This window comes from Lemur catta, chromosome 17 (genome assembly GCF_020740605.2).
Source record: "Lemur catta isolate mLemCat1 chromosome 17, mLemCat1.pri, whole genome shotgun sequence".
NCBI classification, from domain to species: domain Eukaryota; kingdom Metazoa; phylum Chordata; class Mammalia; order Primates; family Lemuridae; genus Lemur; species Lemur catta.
In genome coordinates this window covers 21,261,264-21,277,128 of record NC_059144.1, presented here as the reverse complement: position 1 = coordinate 21,277,128, position 15,865 = coordinate 21,261,264, and the positions used below count along the sequence as shown (strand labels likewise).

The 15,865-nt window shown below is 43.8% G+C and overlaps 2 protein-coding genes across 3 annotated transcripts in view; one reads left to right on the top strand and one right to left on the bottom strand.

Moving 5' to 3' along the window:
* Positions 1-1,001, bottom strand: part of MROH8 (maestro heat like repeat family member 8) — a 55,240-nt gene extending 54,239 nt beyond the window's left edge. The window contains exon 1 of the mRNA XM_045528628.1: positions 661-1,001. Coding sequence (XP_045384584.1) covers positions 661-947 — 287 coding nt within the window. The 5' untranslated portion in view covers positions 948-1,001. The remainder of the gene's footprint in view (positions 1-660) is intronic.
* Positions 482-15,865, top strand: part of RPN2 (ribophorin II) — a 53,305-nt gene continuing 37,921 nt past the window's right edge. Inside the window, exons 1-4 of one of the 2 annotated variants that reach the window (XM_045528625.1) lie at positions 482-807; positions 2,645-2,838; positions 13,029-13,124; positions 14,200-14,375. In XM_045528625.1, the coding sequence (XP_045384581.1) occupies positions 795-807; positions 2,645-2,838; positions 13,029-13,124; positions 14,200-14,375 (479 nt within the window). In that variant the 5' untranslated portion in view covers positions 482-794. The remainder of the gene's footprint in view (positions 808-2,644; positions 2,839-13,028; positions 13,125-14,199; positions 14,376-15,865) is intronic. The other variant, XM_045528627.1, reaches the window with a different exon arrangement.

Sequence of the window (15,865 nt, the reverse complement as noted above, 5' to 3'; positions counted from 1 at the left end):
TTCAAATGTTTCCCTTCTTAAAATGGAATTAACAACAGTACATACCTCACAGAATGGTGATAAAGAGTCAATGAAATAATGTAGGTAGCGCGCTGGGTGCACTGTCGGGCTATATTGTAAAAACTCAGTAATTGGAGCTAGTTATTAGTACTGTGTTCTTAGACGAGTCACTTCCATGTTTGAGCCTGTTATGTCTGTAAACTTGGGCTAATATGCTCCTCACGAGTCCCTGAATTGCTCCTAAAATCTGATAAAATGCCACTCAGAGGTCGGTTATTCACAACCAAATTAATGATCTTTGGAGGAAATTGCTATAATTTTCTAAAGAAAAAAAAATCCCTTCAAATATTGCTCTCTGCTCCTCATCCCACCTTTCCCGTTCCTTTAAAATTGGCCGGGCTGCAGAGACGACTGAGTGACAGCACGTTCGGCCAATCAGAGGCCGCCCCGTCTCGGGCCCACCCCGAAGCCTCGTCCAACCGCTTCCCGGCAGCGCCCGGAATAGGACTGTTGCCAGACGGTCGGTTCCAAGTGGGCCCGGGCGCGGGGGGAGGGAGACGGGCCTATCCGCGAGACCAGCTAGGCTCTCTGCGCGCGAGGACTAAAATCCCGCCGCGGCTGCTAGGAGCGCCCGGGCCCCGAGGGCCCACGGAGACTGACCTGGGTCTAGAGCTCATCCCAGCACGCAGAGCTTGCCGCGAGGCCCTGGCGTCCCCTCCGGCGCGCTCCTGGAGCCACTTTCCCGAGCGGAAGTCAGCCAGTGGCTCGGGCTCCGGTGGGACCTGCTCCGAGGAATGGCGCCGCCGGGTGAGGCGTTGCGCATGGCTCAACAGCGGGGCCCCGCGGCCGGAGCGCCTTGGGGAGCGGGGCGTCGCCCGCGGGAGGCTAGTGGTCGCCACTCGGGAGCCGGCCAGGCGGGGTCCCCTTCCCCTGTAGGGCAGGGGCATGGGCTCGGGCTCTCTGGGGGTCGAGGGTCTGACGGAGGGGTGCGAGCTGGTGGGAGTGCCCGCGACCAGCGGTGGTTGGGGGTGTGTGGTCGTGTGCATTGCGGAGCTACGGGTCCCCCCGAGGCCCAGTCAGGGGAGCCGCGGCCGCGCTCGGCCCTAGGCCTGGCTCGGCTCATTCATTTGACTCGCGCGGGCTTCTGGTCCAGGGCGGCCTAAGGTCGGATCCCCGCGCCGCCCCTTAACACCGTGTGCGCTTTGGGGCAGATCTTCCTTCTTTGGGCCGTAGTTTCGTTTTCAGTGAAAGGGCAAGAAACTCACTCACGTCTCTCTGGGAGCTTAGAATATAAGTTCTGAAGTTAGACTCTGGGTGCAAACTTGCAGTCTGCCACGTATTTATTATGTGACCCAGTGCGAGTTACTTAACCCCTCTGCACTTTAGTTTCTCATCTGTAAAATAAGGTAGTCACGTTGTCTGCCTCATAGAGTTGCTCTGTTAAATGAGAGAATCTCTGGGCATAGTTTAGAACAGTGCATGGCACTGAGTAAGCGCTCAATAGAGTTAACTGCATTGGTGGTTACTGAGTGGACACTGCAGAATGGAATTTGATGTAGTCTCATCACGGTTTGGGAAGTGTGTACTCTTGTGATTTCCATTTGGCAGATGAGAAGTTGGAATCCCAGGGAAGGGAAGTAACTTGACCAAGGTGACAATGGTTCACCGCTTCACTATTTGAGAAGTTGAGGATAATACCAAGTGGTTAAAAACAGACTTTGGATTTTGGCCACTTGCAGTTTGAGTCTCAGTTATGTGTCATAGGGCAGTTAACTACTTCTGAGTCTCAATTTCTTGATCTGTAAAATGCAGAAAATAGTGACCTCACTTGGATGTTGTAAGGATTTAATCGGTGCATGCACAGTCCTTAGCATGGCACGGGCATACTCAATCTGTGTTAAGTGCTCAAATTTTAGTCAGAAAAGTTATTTTTGTCATTAACGTGAGGTGGAAAGATTAGGATTCTGACACAGATGCTGTGTTAGGGGAATTTGCAGTCTAGCTGGGAAAATGCTAGTCTTAGTCATTCACTAGCTCTTAACATATTGAGTACATAGGCATTGGGGATTCAGCATTAGTATCTTGGTTCCTCTTTCTCTTACATCTTTCTGTCCATTAGCACTTCTGATAGGCTTTAACTTTGAATTCTTCCTAAGGGCTTCTTAAGGAAGGGATATTTGAGCTGGAATATGAAAGTAAAAATTAAAGTTGACATAAGGGAAAGCATGAAAAAGTGCTGGGCAGGAAAGAACATGTCACCTTAGAGGGACAGAGGAGGCCAGAGAGCAACAGATGGTGGGAAGAGTGAGAGAGGATATCTGGTTGAGAGGTGGTATGGCAGGGTGAGGATTCAGGACTGGATCTATCCTAAGAGGCCTAGAACCTACAAGCGTCCTTTAAATGGGAATAGTGTGATGAGTCCTGTGCTTTAGATGCCTGGAGGCTTGCTGGGAGGACTGTCCTTCTGACTGTTTAAGACTAAGCTCACTACTTCCCCAAGGCTTATTTTCAGGTTAAATCTCCCTGGCTTCCTTACTCTTTCCCATGTGATTTGGTTCCCAGACTTTGGTGTGCATCATCACTGGGACTATGTGTAGAACTTTGGAAATATGTGGAGTGTATTTAATAGTCATTTCCCCCCAAGGTTCAAGCACTGTCTTCCTGTTGGCCCTGACAATCATAGCCAGCACCCGGGCTCTGACACCCACTCACTACCTCACCAAGCATGATGTGGAGAGACTGAAATCCTCGCTGGACCGCCCTTTCACAAATTTGGAATCTGCCTTCTACTCCATCGTGGGACTCAGCAGCCTTGGTACCCAGGTGCCAGATGTACAGGTAAGGCTGCTTTTGTCCTGGTGGCCAAAATGGTTCAGAAGAAGCTTCGTCCCCACACTGGGTTACCTTTGAGTACTTCAAAACTAACTCTTGCTCATTTGATTGCTCATTTGAGGATAACCAAGGTTAATCCAATATGAGAAATAATGTTTTTCAATCTGACACATCTTTTTTTTTTTTATTGCTTAATGTATTATGTGTTTAGGACCATGCCATGTGTTTTTAGTGGAATATAAAGAAAAGCAAGTCTTAAATCATCTAGAAACTTTTACCATATCTCTTTGAGGGAGACCGTTCAATACCACATGTGCCCTAGGTGTGTGGCTAGTAAATAACAGAAGAATTCAAGGTGCGGGGTGCTCACATTTATTAAACAGTGATAGTCACTACATCAGGTAATTTTGATGTATTTTTTGGACTTTTGCTGAGGAAAATAAATAATCATTAAAACCTTTTCTGGAGTCTAGAACAGTCTTAAGTGAATTTACATTGTGTTTATTATGATAGTATGTACAGCTAGTCTAAGGGATTTTCCTGTGCCGGGTTTCTCATATGCCTTAGTTTTCTATGACTGTATAACAAATTACCATAAATTTAGGGGCTTAAACCACCACCCATTTATTAGCCAATAGTTGTTTTTTCTTCTTTTTTTAGAGACAGGGGTCTCACTATGTTGCCCAGGCTAGAGTATAGTGGCTATTAACAGGCACAATCATAGTGCAGTACAGCCTTGAACTCCTGGGTTCAGTGATCCTCCCATCTCAGCCTCCCAAGGCAGATGCTACTGCACCTGGCTATTGGCTGATAGTTTTGCAGGTCAGAAGTCTAGGCAGGCTTGCCTGGGCTCTCTGCTTAGTGTCTCCTAAGGTTAAAATGCAGGTGTTGGGCAGGCTGGGCTCTTATGGGAAGCTTTAGGCAAAGAAACTGCTTTCAAGCTCATTAATATTGTTGGCATAATCCAGTTTCTTGTGGTTGTAGGTCTGATGTCCCCATTTCCTTGCTGGCTGTTAGCAAAGGGTTGCTCTCTGCTCTTCAAAGCCATTGGCATTTCTTCTCATGTGGCCTCCTCCACCTTTAAGCCAGTAATGGCATGTTGAGTCCTTAAGCTTCAAATCTCTCTGACCTCCTCTTCTGCCACTGCTATTAAAGAGCTTACCTGTTTAGGTCAGGCTCACCTGGATAATCTCTTAATTTTAAGGTTAGCTGACTTGGGGGTTTAATTACACCTGCAAAATCCCTTCATAGCAGTTCCTAAATTTGTGTTTAAATGAATAATCAGTGGATGGGAATCTGAGTGGAGAAGGTGTGGACATCTGCCTACCATATTTTGTATTAGCATAGAAACAACCCCAATCTCATCAGTGGCTTATGATAAAAGTTTACTTTTTGCGCATACTTGGTGGTGTGGTGGGTCAGCTGAGGCTTTGCTTTATATTTTTTCAGGCCAGGATTTAGCTGATGGAACAGTCTCTATCTGGAGCATATGCAGAGGGCAAATGAGGGTATGGCTCCTAAAACTGCTCATGAGAGATACGTGTCACTTCTTTTTATCTTTCTCATTTAGTTGGCTAATGCTAGTCATATGGCCATTCCTGGGTTCAACAGGTCAGGGAGGCACGAACTTCTCATAGACAGGGACAGAGTATTTTGGGGAATGATAACTTGTCCAGCTAGCCTCCTGAGTCCTTTTTTTTTTTTTTGAGACAGAATCTCTCTCTCTTGCCTGGGCTAGAGTGCTGTGGCGTCAGCCTAGCTCACGGCAACCTCAAACTCCTGGGCTCAAGTGATCCTCCTGCCTCAGCCTCCTGGGTAGCTGGGACTACAGGCATGCGCCACCATGCCTAGCTAATTTTTTCTATCTTTTTTTTTAGTTGTTTGGCTAATTTCTTTCTATTTATAGTAGAGACAGGGTCTCGCTCTTGCTCAGGCTGGTCTCAAACTCCTGAGCTCAAGCATTCCTCCCACCTCAGCCTCCCCGTGCTAGGATTACAGGCATGAGCCACCACACCTGGCCTCCTGAGTCCTTTTGTCGCAGTGCTGCTCTGAAATCCTCCCTGGCTCTGGTCTCGGAGCTGTTTGCTTTCTTCAAGGCTAATAGTTCCTTTTCTGAGGAGAGTGGTGAGCATCCTGACCCACTGTTTGATAGGTTAGCTAACTTTCCTATGACCTTCTCATTCATCGAGCTGTTGTGTACCGAGCACCTGTACTGGGCCCTGGGCATACAGTGGTGAACCAGTCATAATTACTGCCTTCAGAGAGCTCACAATCTGACAGAAGTTAAATGAATAGCAGCTCTTTTGTTTCAGTCTTTCATTATGGAAGTTTTCAAACATTCACAAAAGTGTAGAGAACATATGAGCCTCCTGGTACCATCTGTCAGCTTGAATAATTATTCACATTTTGCCATTTTTATTACATTTACTCTCCCTCTTCTTTTTAAATTTTTTTGCTGGAATCTTTTATCTGTCTATCTATCTATTTATTTATTTTATTTGTAGAGATAGGATCTTGATATGTTGCCCAGACTGGAGCACAGTGGTTATTCATAGGTGCAATCATAGCACACTATAGCTTCGAATTCCTGGGCTCAAGTGATCCTCCTTCCTCCTGAGTAGCTGGGAGTACAGGTGTATGCCACTGTGTCTGGCTTGCTGGAGTATTTTAAAGCAAATATCAGATATATCATTTCATTTGTATTAGTATCTCTTAGCGGGAACATTTTTAAACGATAATGACCATTGTTTTGTTTCACCTAGCAAGATTAACAATAATTTTTTGTTTGTTTGTTTGAGACAGTTTCGCTCTGTCACCCAGCTAGAGTGCAGTGACATCATCATAGCTCACAGCAACCTCAAACTCCTGGGCTCAAGCGATCCTCCTACCTCAGCCTCCCGAGTAGCTGGGACTATAGGTGCACACCACCATGGCTGGCTAATTTTTTCTAGTTTTAGTAGAGACGGGGTCTCGCTGGTACTCAGGCTGGTCTCAAACTCCTGGCCTCAAGTGATCCTCCTGCCTTGGCCTCCCAGAGTGCTAGGATTACAGGTGTGAGCTACCATGCCTGGCTCCATTTCAGTTGTTATTCTTTTTGATGCTCAAAATGTTCCATTTTTGCCTAAATATGTATGTGTGTATGTGTGTGTGTGTCTATTTTATGTGATCCAGTAGCCTTTGAGAATTTCTTTGCTTTCTGGTATGACATGAGATGAGCTAGGCTTATGTTCTGTATTTTCTGCTCCAGACTGGAATCAGTAATCAGTATTATTTATTGAGTGCCTCAGATATGCCAGGTATGCTGGATATGTTATCTTGAGTTAATTTTCATAATTCTATATGGTTAGAAATATTATCCTGTAATAGAGAAGGAAATGAAACCTCAGAGAGGGTGAGTGAACTGCCCAGTGTTTGCCAAACATCCTCTGAATACCATTTGACAGAGGGGTTGATAATCTATGTCTCCAAGGGCCAAATCTGGGTTGAAGACTATTTTTTTAAATAAAGTTTTATTGGAACACATCCACACCCTTTCATTTACATATTGTGTAGGGCTGCTTTTGGGTTTTAACTGTAGAGTTGAGTACTTACTAGACTGTCTGGTCTGAAAGCCTAAAACATTTACTAACTGATCCTTTATAGATAAAATTTGCTAATCCTTGCTATATTAGATCTCACTTATTCAGATTATTTCCTGACAACCATTTCTTGTTTTTGCCTAATGTTTTCTTCCTATGTGTGACCGTATTAAGGAAACAGACTTTTCCTCATGAACATACTCTTGTAAATCCTCAAGGTGAATGTACCTCCTAATAAAATGAGTTTAGCTTAAAAGTAAGAGCATAGGCATCAGAGCCAGTTAACCCAAGCTTTTAATTCTGACTCCACCTCTCTGTAAAAAGGGAGTTATAAAGCCTACCTTACCGGATTGTTATAAGGGTAAAGTGAAATCATATAGTGCCCACCAAAGGCTCTTCAAATGGTAGCTATTATTTGTCATTCTTAATATTAAAAAGTTTTCTTTATAATTTATTTAGGGGGCTTCAGGCAGTGCCAGGTGCACATACTATGTTTATGGTACCTTTTGTGGTGCTGCCTCAGCCTTCTGCCCTGGTTTCCTTGATGACTGTAGAGGCCCTGGAGGGGAGAGAAAGAACAAATTAACTAGTAGAGGTTTTATACTGTGAGGTGTAGTAGATAAAATTGGGATATTAGATTAATGTTAAATTTTGGCAGGATTTGAACGTGGGATGAAAGGTTTCTGCTGTTGATTTTCAAACTTTAAGGGAACCCTAGGATTCACGTTACGGGGGTCATGGAGGCATCAGGCACTCTCACTTCATCCAGAGCGTTGCCTTTTTATCTGTGTCACGATTTAGAGTTCCACATGAGATTCAGGTTGAACACATACCCCTAAAGGTGTTCTCTGCCAGTGTCATGAATTTGAGGGCATGTTGGTGAGGGCTAAAGATGTAGAATGAATGGCCCCATAGACGGCTGTCGTGCGGTATGACTTGGGATCATTACATGATTAGGCCAGCTGTAGCTTTAGGTTTATAATATAGATTCTAAAATCAGACTGCTTGGCTTCAAGGTGTTAACTTCAAAACTTCACAACTCAGTCACCTGTGCAGCTTACTTAACCTTTCAGAATTTTTGTTTTCTCATCTCTGAGATGGAGATGATAGTAGTACTCAGCTCACAGGTGATCTATGCAGGGTAGTTAGCACTTTGGCATGTGGTAATACATAGGAAGTATTAGCCTATATTCGTAGTACTTTTATGAAGTAATAGTAGTTGGTGTACATTGATTGACATTTTAGTTTTTTTCAAACTGTCTTCCTGCTGCTTAGCATACATCTGACACATGGAGGATGTTCAACAAATATTTGTTGAACGGATGAATTGTAAACTTTAGCTTAATAGAAATGGGAGCTCTCTAAATGTGCCGCATAATCGGAAAATAAATAGGTTAATCACATACTTCATTCTTCTAATTGCTTATGAAATGTGCTGTGGTGATTAAGTGGTATGTGTGCTATAAGTAATGGAGGGGAGTTGTATGGATGTTTCAGAGCTGTTGAATTTCCTTATTAGATGCATATAGTAAATAAATCCAAAGAGAAAGTCTCCGTTACTGTCATGTGTTCTGCTCAACCATTGTTGCTTTCAGCTGAGCAGAACTCCCTCAGCCCTGTTCAACACTCTTGGTTGTTCTCAGAGATAGATCCTTGAGGGAGATTTTGGTTATTTTGTCATAAGAGGTTTTAGCAAAACTGGGAGCAATGAGGTTTAATGAGAATACGAGAATAGAAAGCAGCTCTGGAAATAGCAGTATGGAATGAGAGTTGAATTTAGGTGTTATGAAGAGTGAGCATCTTTCATTTTGATAGGTATTATATTTATATAAAACATAAGCACATCAGAATGGTGATTTTATAGATATTATTGTTTAGCGTTTTACAGGGTTAAGAACATAACAATGGGAGTTGTTTTGTATTAATAAAATAGTAAGTGAACGTGATACATTCTATGGCAAAAATGGTGATGGTAGTATTCAAATGACTGAAACCAGGAAACGGTGTCCACAGGTTGTCAGTGAATCAGGCCCTTTCTTTATCTGTAAACTAGGCATAATAATACCTGCCTTAATAATTGTTGTGAGGTTTAAATGAGATAAGTATAAAGTGCTTAGTGTAGTGTCTGGCGCATGATGAGGGCATATAGAAGTAAGTATATTTGCTTGTTTGTGGACCAGGCACTCAGCGAATTGCCGAGGATAGCAGAGACTGAGACGGTTCTTCACGCAGTAGTCATTTCTGGAGCCTCTGCTGTGCGCCAGGCATTGTGCTAAGTATAGAGAAGACAATGGAGCTTGTTTTCTAGTGAGAGACAAGTACCATAACAGAGTGCTGAGTACAGAGGCACGCAGGTATAGTTTGTGGAAAGTACCATGGAAGTCCAGCAGAGGGAGCCGGCATACACCCTGTCCGCCAAGAAAACTTCCTACAAGCCACAGTCTTGTACAGGGGGAGTTGTCTGTGCTGGCAGCTACATGATTCATTTAATTCAACAAATATTTAATGAGTTTCTGCTATACACTAGGCATAGTGCTAGGCACTAGGGATTTAGTGTTGAACAAAAAAGAGGGCCCTGTACTCTTAGAATATATTGTCTAATAGTGGAGATGGGCATTAGTCATGTAATCAACATGTACAATATTTGTAACAATGGTAAGTTTTTAAGGTGAGATATATGCTGTTATAAATAAGGGACTCCTTTGGGTGTAGAATAGGAGGCTTTGACCTGGTCAGAGAAGGCTGTCCTGAAGAAATCTCTGAACTTATATCTCACTCTGCATCACACTAAATTACAGCTCCTCCAGGGCAGGACTTTATCCATTTTATTTGTTGTATATCCCCAGTGGCTAGACTAGCACTTGGCATGTGGTAGGCACTGAGTAGCTGTTTATTAAATGAAGGAAGGCATGATTGATCTGAATTATAAAGGGCAAGTAGGAGTTAACTGGGGAGAGGCAAGGGATTTGAGGCAGAGGGAGTAGCCTGTGTGGGTAGAGAGCAGGTTATATTTGAGAGTCTAACAGGAGACCATGTGTGAAACAGAGTGGGAGGGAGAGGAGTGAGGCTAGAGAGGAAGGCTAGGCCCAAGCCACAATGCCTTGGCAGCCACAGGAAGCGTTCTCATCTTTCTCCAAAGAGCAATTGATTTTAAACAGTGAGACTCGTGATGCAGTCTGCATTTGGGGGAGATTTCTCTCCTGCTTTGTGGAGGACACACTATAGCAGGGGGCTCTGGGGAAAGATTGAATGCAGAATGGGTGTAAAAGATAACACGTGGATTTCCAACTACTTTTGCTGCATGGATGGATGGTCAGGCCATTCCATAAGACGGGAACATAGGAAGAGAATTAGGTTCGTGTAAGGAAGATCATGACTTTGGTCTTCAACATGTTGAGCTTGAAGTGCCTTTGCAACATGTAAGTGGCTGTTGAAAGAAGTCTAGGCTAGAGGTACAAATCTGAGAATTATCTGCATGGAGGTTTGGGATGAAGCTATGGACATGAATGAGATGGCCTAGGGAGAGGAAGGGTTTGGGATGAGAGGTAGGCCTAGGAGTTGAGAAACTCCAGTATTCAATGGCCAGGCAGGAGAGCTTGAAACTGAGAAGGAGCTGCCAGAGAAGTAGGAAGAGAACCAGGAGAGTACGGTGGAATCCCAGAAGCCAGCAGAAGCAAATGTTTCAGAATGAGAAAGTGATTATTCTGTCCAGTGTTGAGGGAATGAACACTGGAAAATGTCCCTTGCTTTAACAGTTTGGAGCTCACCAGTGGCATGCTAGGGACAGAAACCAAACTGGAGCGAGTAGAGGTGAGAAAATGAAGACTTGAGCACAGGCAGCTTTTTGGAGGAGTTTGGCTGTGTGGGAAGAGAGGTGGTAGCAGCTGGAGGGAAGAGAAGGACTGAACGAAGTTGTATTCTAAAATAAGTCTTGAGTTTTGTTAATATGTTTTAGAAGAAGTTGAATTGATGAAATAATGGGCATCCTGGAGACTTAAAAGTACTTGTATTTGGGGGCAGCGAGTTGTGGTTGGGGCGGCTGGAGCAGAAATGTGTGGGAGCACATGGGAAAAGTGGGCCTGGTGACAAAAGATCTGGTGGGGGGCTCCAGCCAGGGTGCACCTGGGTAGTGCATCACGGCAAGGACATCTGCAGAGACTACAAAGCACAGTTTAAGAGGCAGCAAGAGTAGCTGGGAGCTGTTTATAGTGGAGATGGGGGGGGCAGATGAGAGAGATTTACTCTCTTTTTCTATAGGACTTGGTACCTGATTAGGTTCAGGGGGTTGTAGGGAAAAATGTACGGTAGAGGAAAGCACTGCTGTTCTTTGCTCTGGAGGATGTCTAGATAATTGGAGTATTAACACAGGGCACAGAAAGTTGGAAGGCAGCAGATAGGGGGACGTTTAGGGGGTGATTTCTAGCCTTCAATTGGGAAGATGAGTCTGGAACGTAATAGGGCAGCTGGAATCAAAACCCCTGAAAGCGGCTGGCTGAAGCCACTGGGTGGGGTTCACTGAGCATGTTCTGTGAGGTCTTTCCCTACTGCTGCTGCTGTTAAAACTATATACCATTAACATCTTGGGCTTTGAAGCCGCTGAATGCCGGACCTGTTTACCTTGATTTGTCTTTGCAGAGAATTAGAGTAGGCATGATGCCTGTTTTACTCCAGAACAGATCATTTTTAGTAGTCTCTTGAGAGATGGAGGTTATATAGCACAGATTCTGGAGCCAGGCTGCCTGGATTTGAATTCTAGTTCTCCCAGTTACGACCTTGGACAAGTTACTTTGCCTCTTTAATGCCTCGGTTTTCTTTTCTGTAAAATTAAGATAATAAGAGCACCTAATGCATGGGATTATTTGAGGATTAACTGAAAAATGCACATAAGGCATTTAGGACAATGGTGACACATTTTAAGTGCTCAAAAAGAAGTAGCAATGGAGGTAGAAGTAACCAAGTAATCTTGGTTTTGGGGTCTTGGGTGCTGTCATTCCATTACTAAAACACCAGATGGCGACAAGCACATGTCTTAAACTTACATTCTACTGATAGGACGGACTCCTTGAGTAGATTAACTTGTTTTATTCAGATCCCTAAATATCAGGCAATGCAGAATGGTTATTAGTGAAAAGCAACATTCCATTGCATGGTCCACCTTGCCCTACTCCCTGTCATACTCCCCAGAAGGACCTACTTTCAACTGTTATTATTTTGAATGGTTGAAATTTGTATTTTTTCAACCAAAATATTTAGCAATATAACCATTCAACAATATTTCTTGGCGTTTGCTAGAGTAGAAGTAGCATGGGTTTTGTTATGTGCTTACTCTGTACCAGTCACTGTAATGGGCGTTCAGCAAAGTCCCTGTTCTCAGGTAGCAAGTTACTGGGGGAGGTAGTTAATACAATGCGGTAAGTGCTTTGGGGGAGCATTTGAGAGGGAGGACTCCTGGCCTCTCCTGGGATGAATGTCTGGAAGAGGTAATATCTGAGCAGAGATGAAGATAGGACCTACGTTGGCAGATAAGAAGGACAAGGGAAAGGGTGCTCCTGGCAGGGGGAGTAGCAGGTTCAAAAATATTAAATGGCAAGGGCATAGTATAGTTACAGTAGGGTGGAGGGTAGGATTTTGGAGTTGGAGGTAGGGGTGTGGTGATGCAGCTGGCACAGAGAGGGAGGGTCAATCAAGAGGGCATCTCATCCTGTATCAGAAACTTTGGATCTTATCTGAGAATTATATATAAGGAACCACCAAAGGGTTTTAATAGCAAAGCAACACATTATATTTGCATTTTGTGAAGATCACTCTTGAAGCAGTGTGCAGAATGGATTGCATGGCTTGAGACCAGTTAGGAGATGACTATGACAATCTAGGTGAGAAATGGCAAGGGCTTGCCCTAAGGCAATGACAGAAGCCAGAGGGCAGGACTGGGTTTGAGAAATGACAAGGAGGTAGACTTGATAGGCTTGGAGGGGAAGGGAAAAGTCAAGAATGGTTCGCAGGCTTCTGGTTTGGGTAGTTAGATGTGTGGTGATTCCTTGTACATGAGCTGGGAAGTCCAGGTGAAGAAATAGAAGGTTTTAAGCTCATGTTATATTTGTTGAGCCTGACTTGGCTTTGGAGACTCCTACGTGGAGATGCCAGTATGGTTAGAATCAGAGGAGACTCCCTGCCACTTGTTAGCTTTGTCACCTCCATCAGGTTACTTACCAACTCCAAGCCCCAGTTTCTTTTTCAGTTAAATAGGGATGGTGACAATATCCCAAAGGGTCCTTATAATTCTACCAAAGGGTCCTTATATTCCTTAAAAGGAAGATCATCCTTTATGGATGTCAGCAGGAAGGTGATGGCCACAGCAGGTGATTGGTGAAGTGGTTTCTTTCTTTCCTTCCTAAGGTTTAGAAGGACTAGGTGCCTTCAGTCTTATTGCTCCGTGTATGAAGTGAACAATTTTGGGTAATACAGTGTCCTAAGGAAAATAACTGCTTAAAAAACTCAATCTTGTATAGCTCATTCTTTAAGCCATCTTAGATGGCTTAGAATTTTACTTATCCAAAAATACCTTTGCTTTTCCATTGCATATGTCTCCACTAACTTTGACTTTTCTCCCTTGTTTAGAAAGCATGCACCTTCATTAAATCTAACCTTGACCCCAGCAACGTGGATTCCCTCTTCTACGCCGCCCAGTCCAGCAAGGCTCTCTCAGGGTGTGAGGTGAGTCCAGGTTCCTACGCTGACATTTACTTTAAACTATAAAATGCATTTTTAAAGGGGAAGGGTCATATCAGATTATTATTTTTTTAACAATAAGAATCCATTGGTGTGGGTGGGAATTCTGTTCCTGTGGTTTTTTTTTTTTTCCTTAAGAAAGTATAGTTTGTTTATTTTTTTCTGGGTAGAGTGCGGTAGCGTCATCATAGCTTACTGCAACCTCAAAGCTCCTGGGCTCAAGCAATCCTCCTGCTTCAGCCTCCTGAGTAGCTGGGACTACGGGTACACTCTGCAACACCTGGCTAATTTTTGTATTTTTAGTAGAGCTGAGATCTTGCTCTTGCTCAGGCTGGTCTCAAACTCCTGAGCTCAAGGGATCCTATCACCTTGGCCTCTCAGAGTGCTAGGATTACAGGCGTGAGTCACCATGCCTGGCCTTAAATAACTTTTTCCTACAGTTTTTGCCTTTCTTCTAGGAGATCTTGATTTTTTTTCTTTCTATCTCCCTTTAACATTTAAAAATGTTCAAAGTAGGCCAGTGGCTCATGCCTATAATCCTGGCACTCTGGGAGGCCAAGGTGGAAGGATCGCTTGAGCTCAGGAGTTTGAGACCAGCCTGAGCAAGAGGAAGACCCCGTCTCTACTTAAAAAAGAAAAAGAAAAATAGAAAAAGTAGTCCCATCTACTCAGGAGGCTAAGGCAGGAGGATCCCTTGAGCCCAGGAATTTGAGATTGCTGTGAGCTAGGCTGACACCACAGCACTCTAGTGTGGGCAACAGAGTGAGACTCTATCTCGAAAAAAAAAAAAAAAATTCAAAGTATACCTCCACACCAGATTTCTGGAAATCATTTTATTGAACATGGAGAACCATAAATGTAGGAAGTAACTTGTCAGTATCTTTTCAAAAGTATTGTGCAGAGGTTTTGCAAACATTGCATTCTGGTGTCTGGGGATTGGGGAATGAGCATGTGTGAGGCGGTGTGACTTTGGCAGCTGCGCTGTATGCCGTCTTTGGCATGTCTGCCACAAATTGCCAAAACCTGTTCTAAAACTCTGTATCTGCCAATTCATTCTTAGATCTCTATTTCAAATGAGACCAAAGATCTGCTTCTGGCAGCTGTCAGTGAAGACTCATCTGTTACCCAGATCTACCATGCAGTTGCAGCCCTAAGTGGCCTTGGCCTTCCCTTGGCATCGCAAGAGGCACTTGGTGCCCTTACTGCTCGTCTCAGCAAGGAAGAGACTGTGCTAGCGTGAGTTGTCATCTTGAGCACTTCTCAGGCTTCATTTGTCTTGGGTACTATCCTGAGAGGGTTCATTCATTGGTTCAGCATATATTTCTTGGGCATCTAGTATGTGCCAGGTGCTCTGCTAGGCACTGCAGACATAATATTGCATTAAGGCAGGTAAGGTCCCTGTCCTCATGGAGCTCACATAGGCACAGTCTTCTGCAGGCTGCTCAAGCTGAAGGTAGGTACTGAGTCACAGCCTAAACATGCAGCCACCTAGAGACCCAATTGCCCTTTTGAGGTAAGATGGCTCGAGCAAGGGTAGATAACCGAGGAAGAGCCACATGCATCTCTTGTTGAGGCTTGGCCAGGGACATTTTGGCAGTGGAGGCTCTATAAAGAAGAAGGGTTTAAGGAATCCTTGGAAGTTGTGAGACACAGCATGTGGTGGGAGAAGTGGGTACTCATTGTAGAATATTCTAGGAATCAGACTCTACTGCTCTGCAAAAGGCTCAGATGAAGGAGAAGCACCTTACAGAAAGGGGCTTGGAACAACTTTTCTGTGTTTATTATAATGTTGTAACTAACTTCAGGATATTTGCTAAACTTTTAAATGATAAATATATGTAGTAGTTTTTTCCTTTAACACTAAAACTCTTCCTTGAAAACAATATTTTTATGTTGTTTGTGTACCCCACTCAATTGTGACCCCTGAAAGAGAGGGTGTGAAATGCCTGGAGATCCTGTAAATTGTTAAGCAAGAGGTTGGTAACACCAATTCCCCTTTTCAAAACAGTGAGATTATTTTCCAGTTTTTTAACAACAGCCAAGTTGTTTCTAAACTTGAAGGTTTGTTAGGGCAGGGCTCACAATCAGTTGACATTCTTTCTTTGTCAGTCTCACACCCTACTCATATTCACATGGTCAGCGATCAGTAGCCCTGAGGCTGACTTTGCCTAGGACTTGGCCCTTTTGACCCTTTGATTTTAGGCTATATATTTTGATCTCTGCTAGTAATCTCTGTGGAAAATGCTTCCCCAGTCACCATCATCTTGTGTCATGATGTCTCTATCAGTGCCTTACACCTCTGATGCCACCTTCTACAAAAAAAAACTTCCCATTGTCTCCAAGCAAAAAGGAAAATCTCCTTTTTCAAAACCCCAGAACAGAAAGAAGTACAAAAGCAGTACGTCCACTTTGGAGTCAGATAGTCTTGGGTGTAAACACCAGCTGTGTTCCTTGTTTGCTGTGTGATTTTGGGCAAGTTACCTCCCTCTCTGAGCCTCTTCTGTAAAATGGAACCAATAGTCCTTGTATCTACAGTGAATGTTAGGATTAAACGAGATTATAGAGGTGAAGAGCCTCATGCAGTGCCCGGTCCTCAGTGGGCATTCAGGAAATGGAGTTCTTTTCTAGATCATTTCTTTCTTAGGTCTCTTTCTTAGCTGATTACTTCCTTTATTGAATTGTAATTATTTCTGTATTAGATTATAAGCTTCTTTATTTGCAGTGCT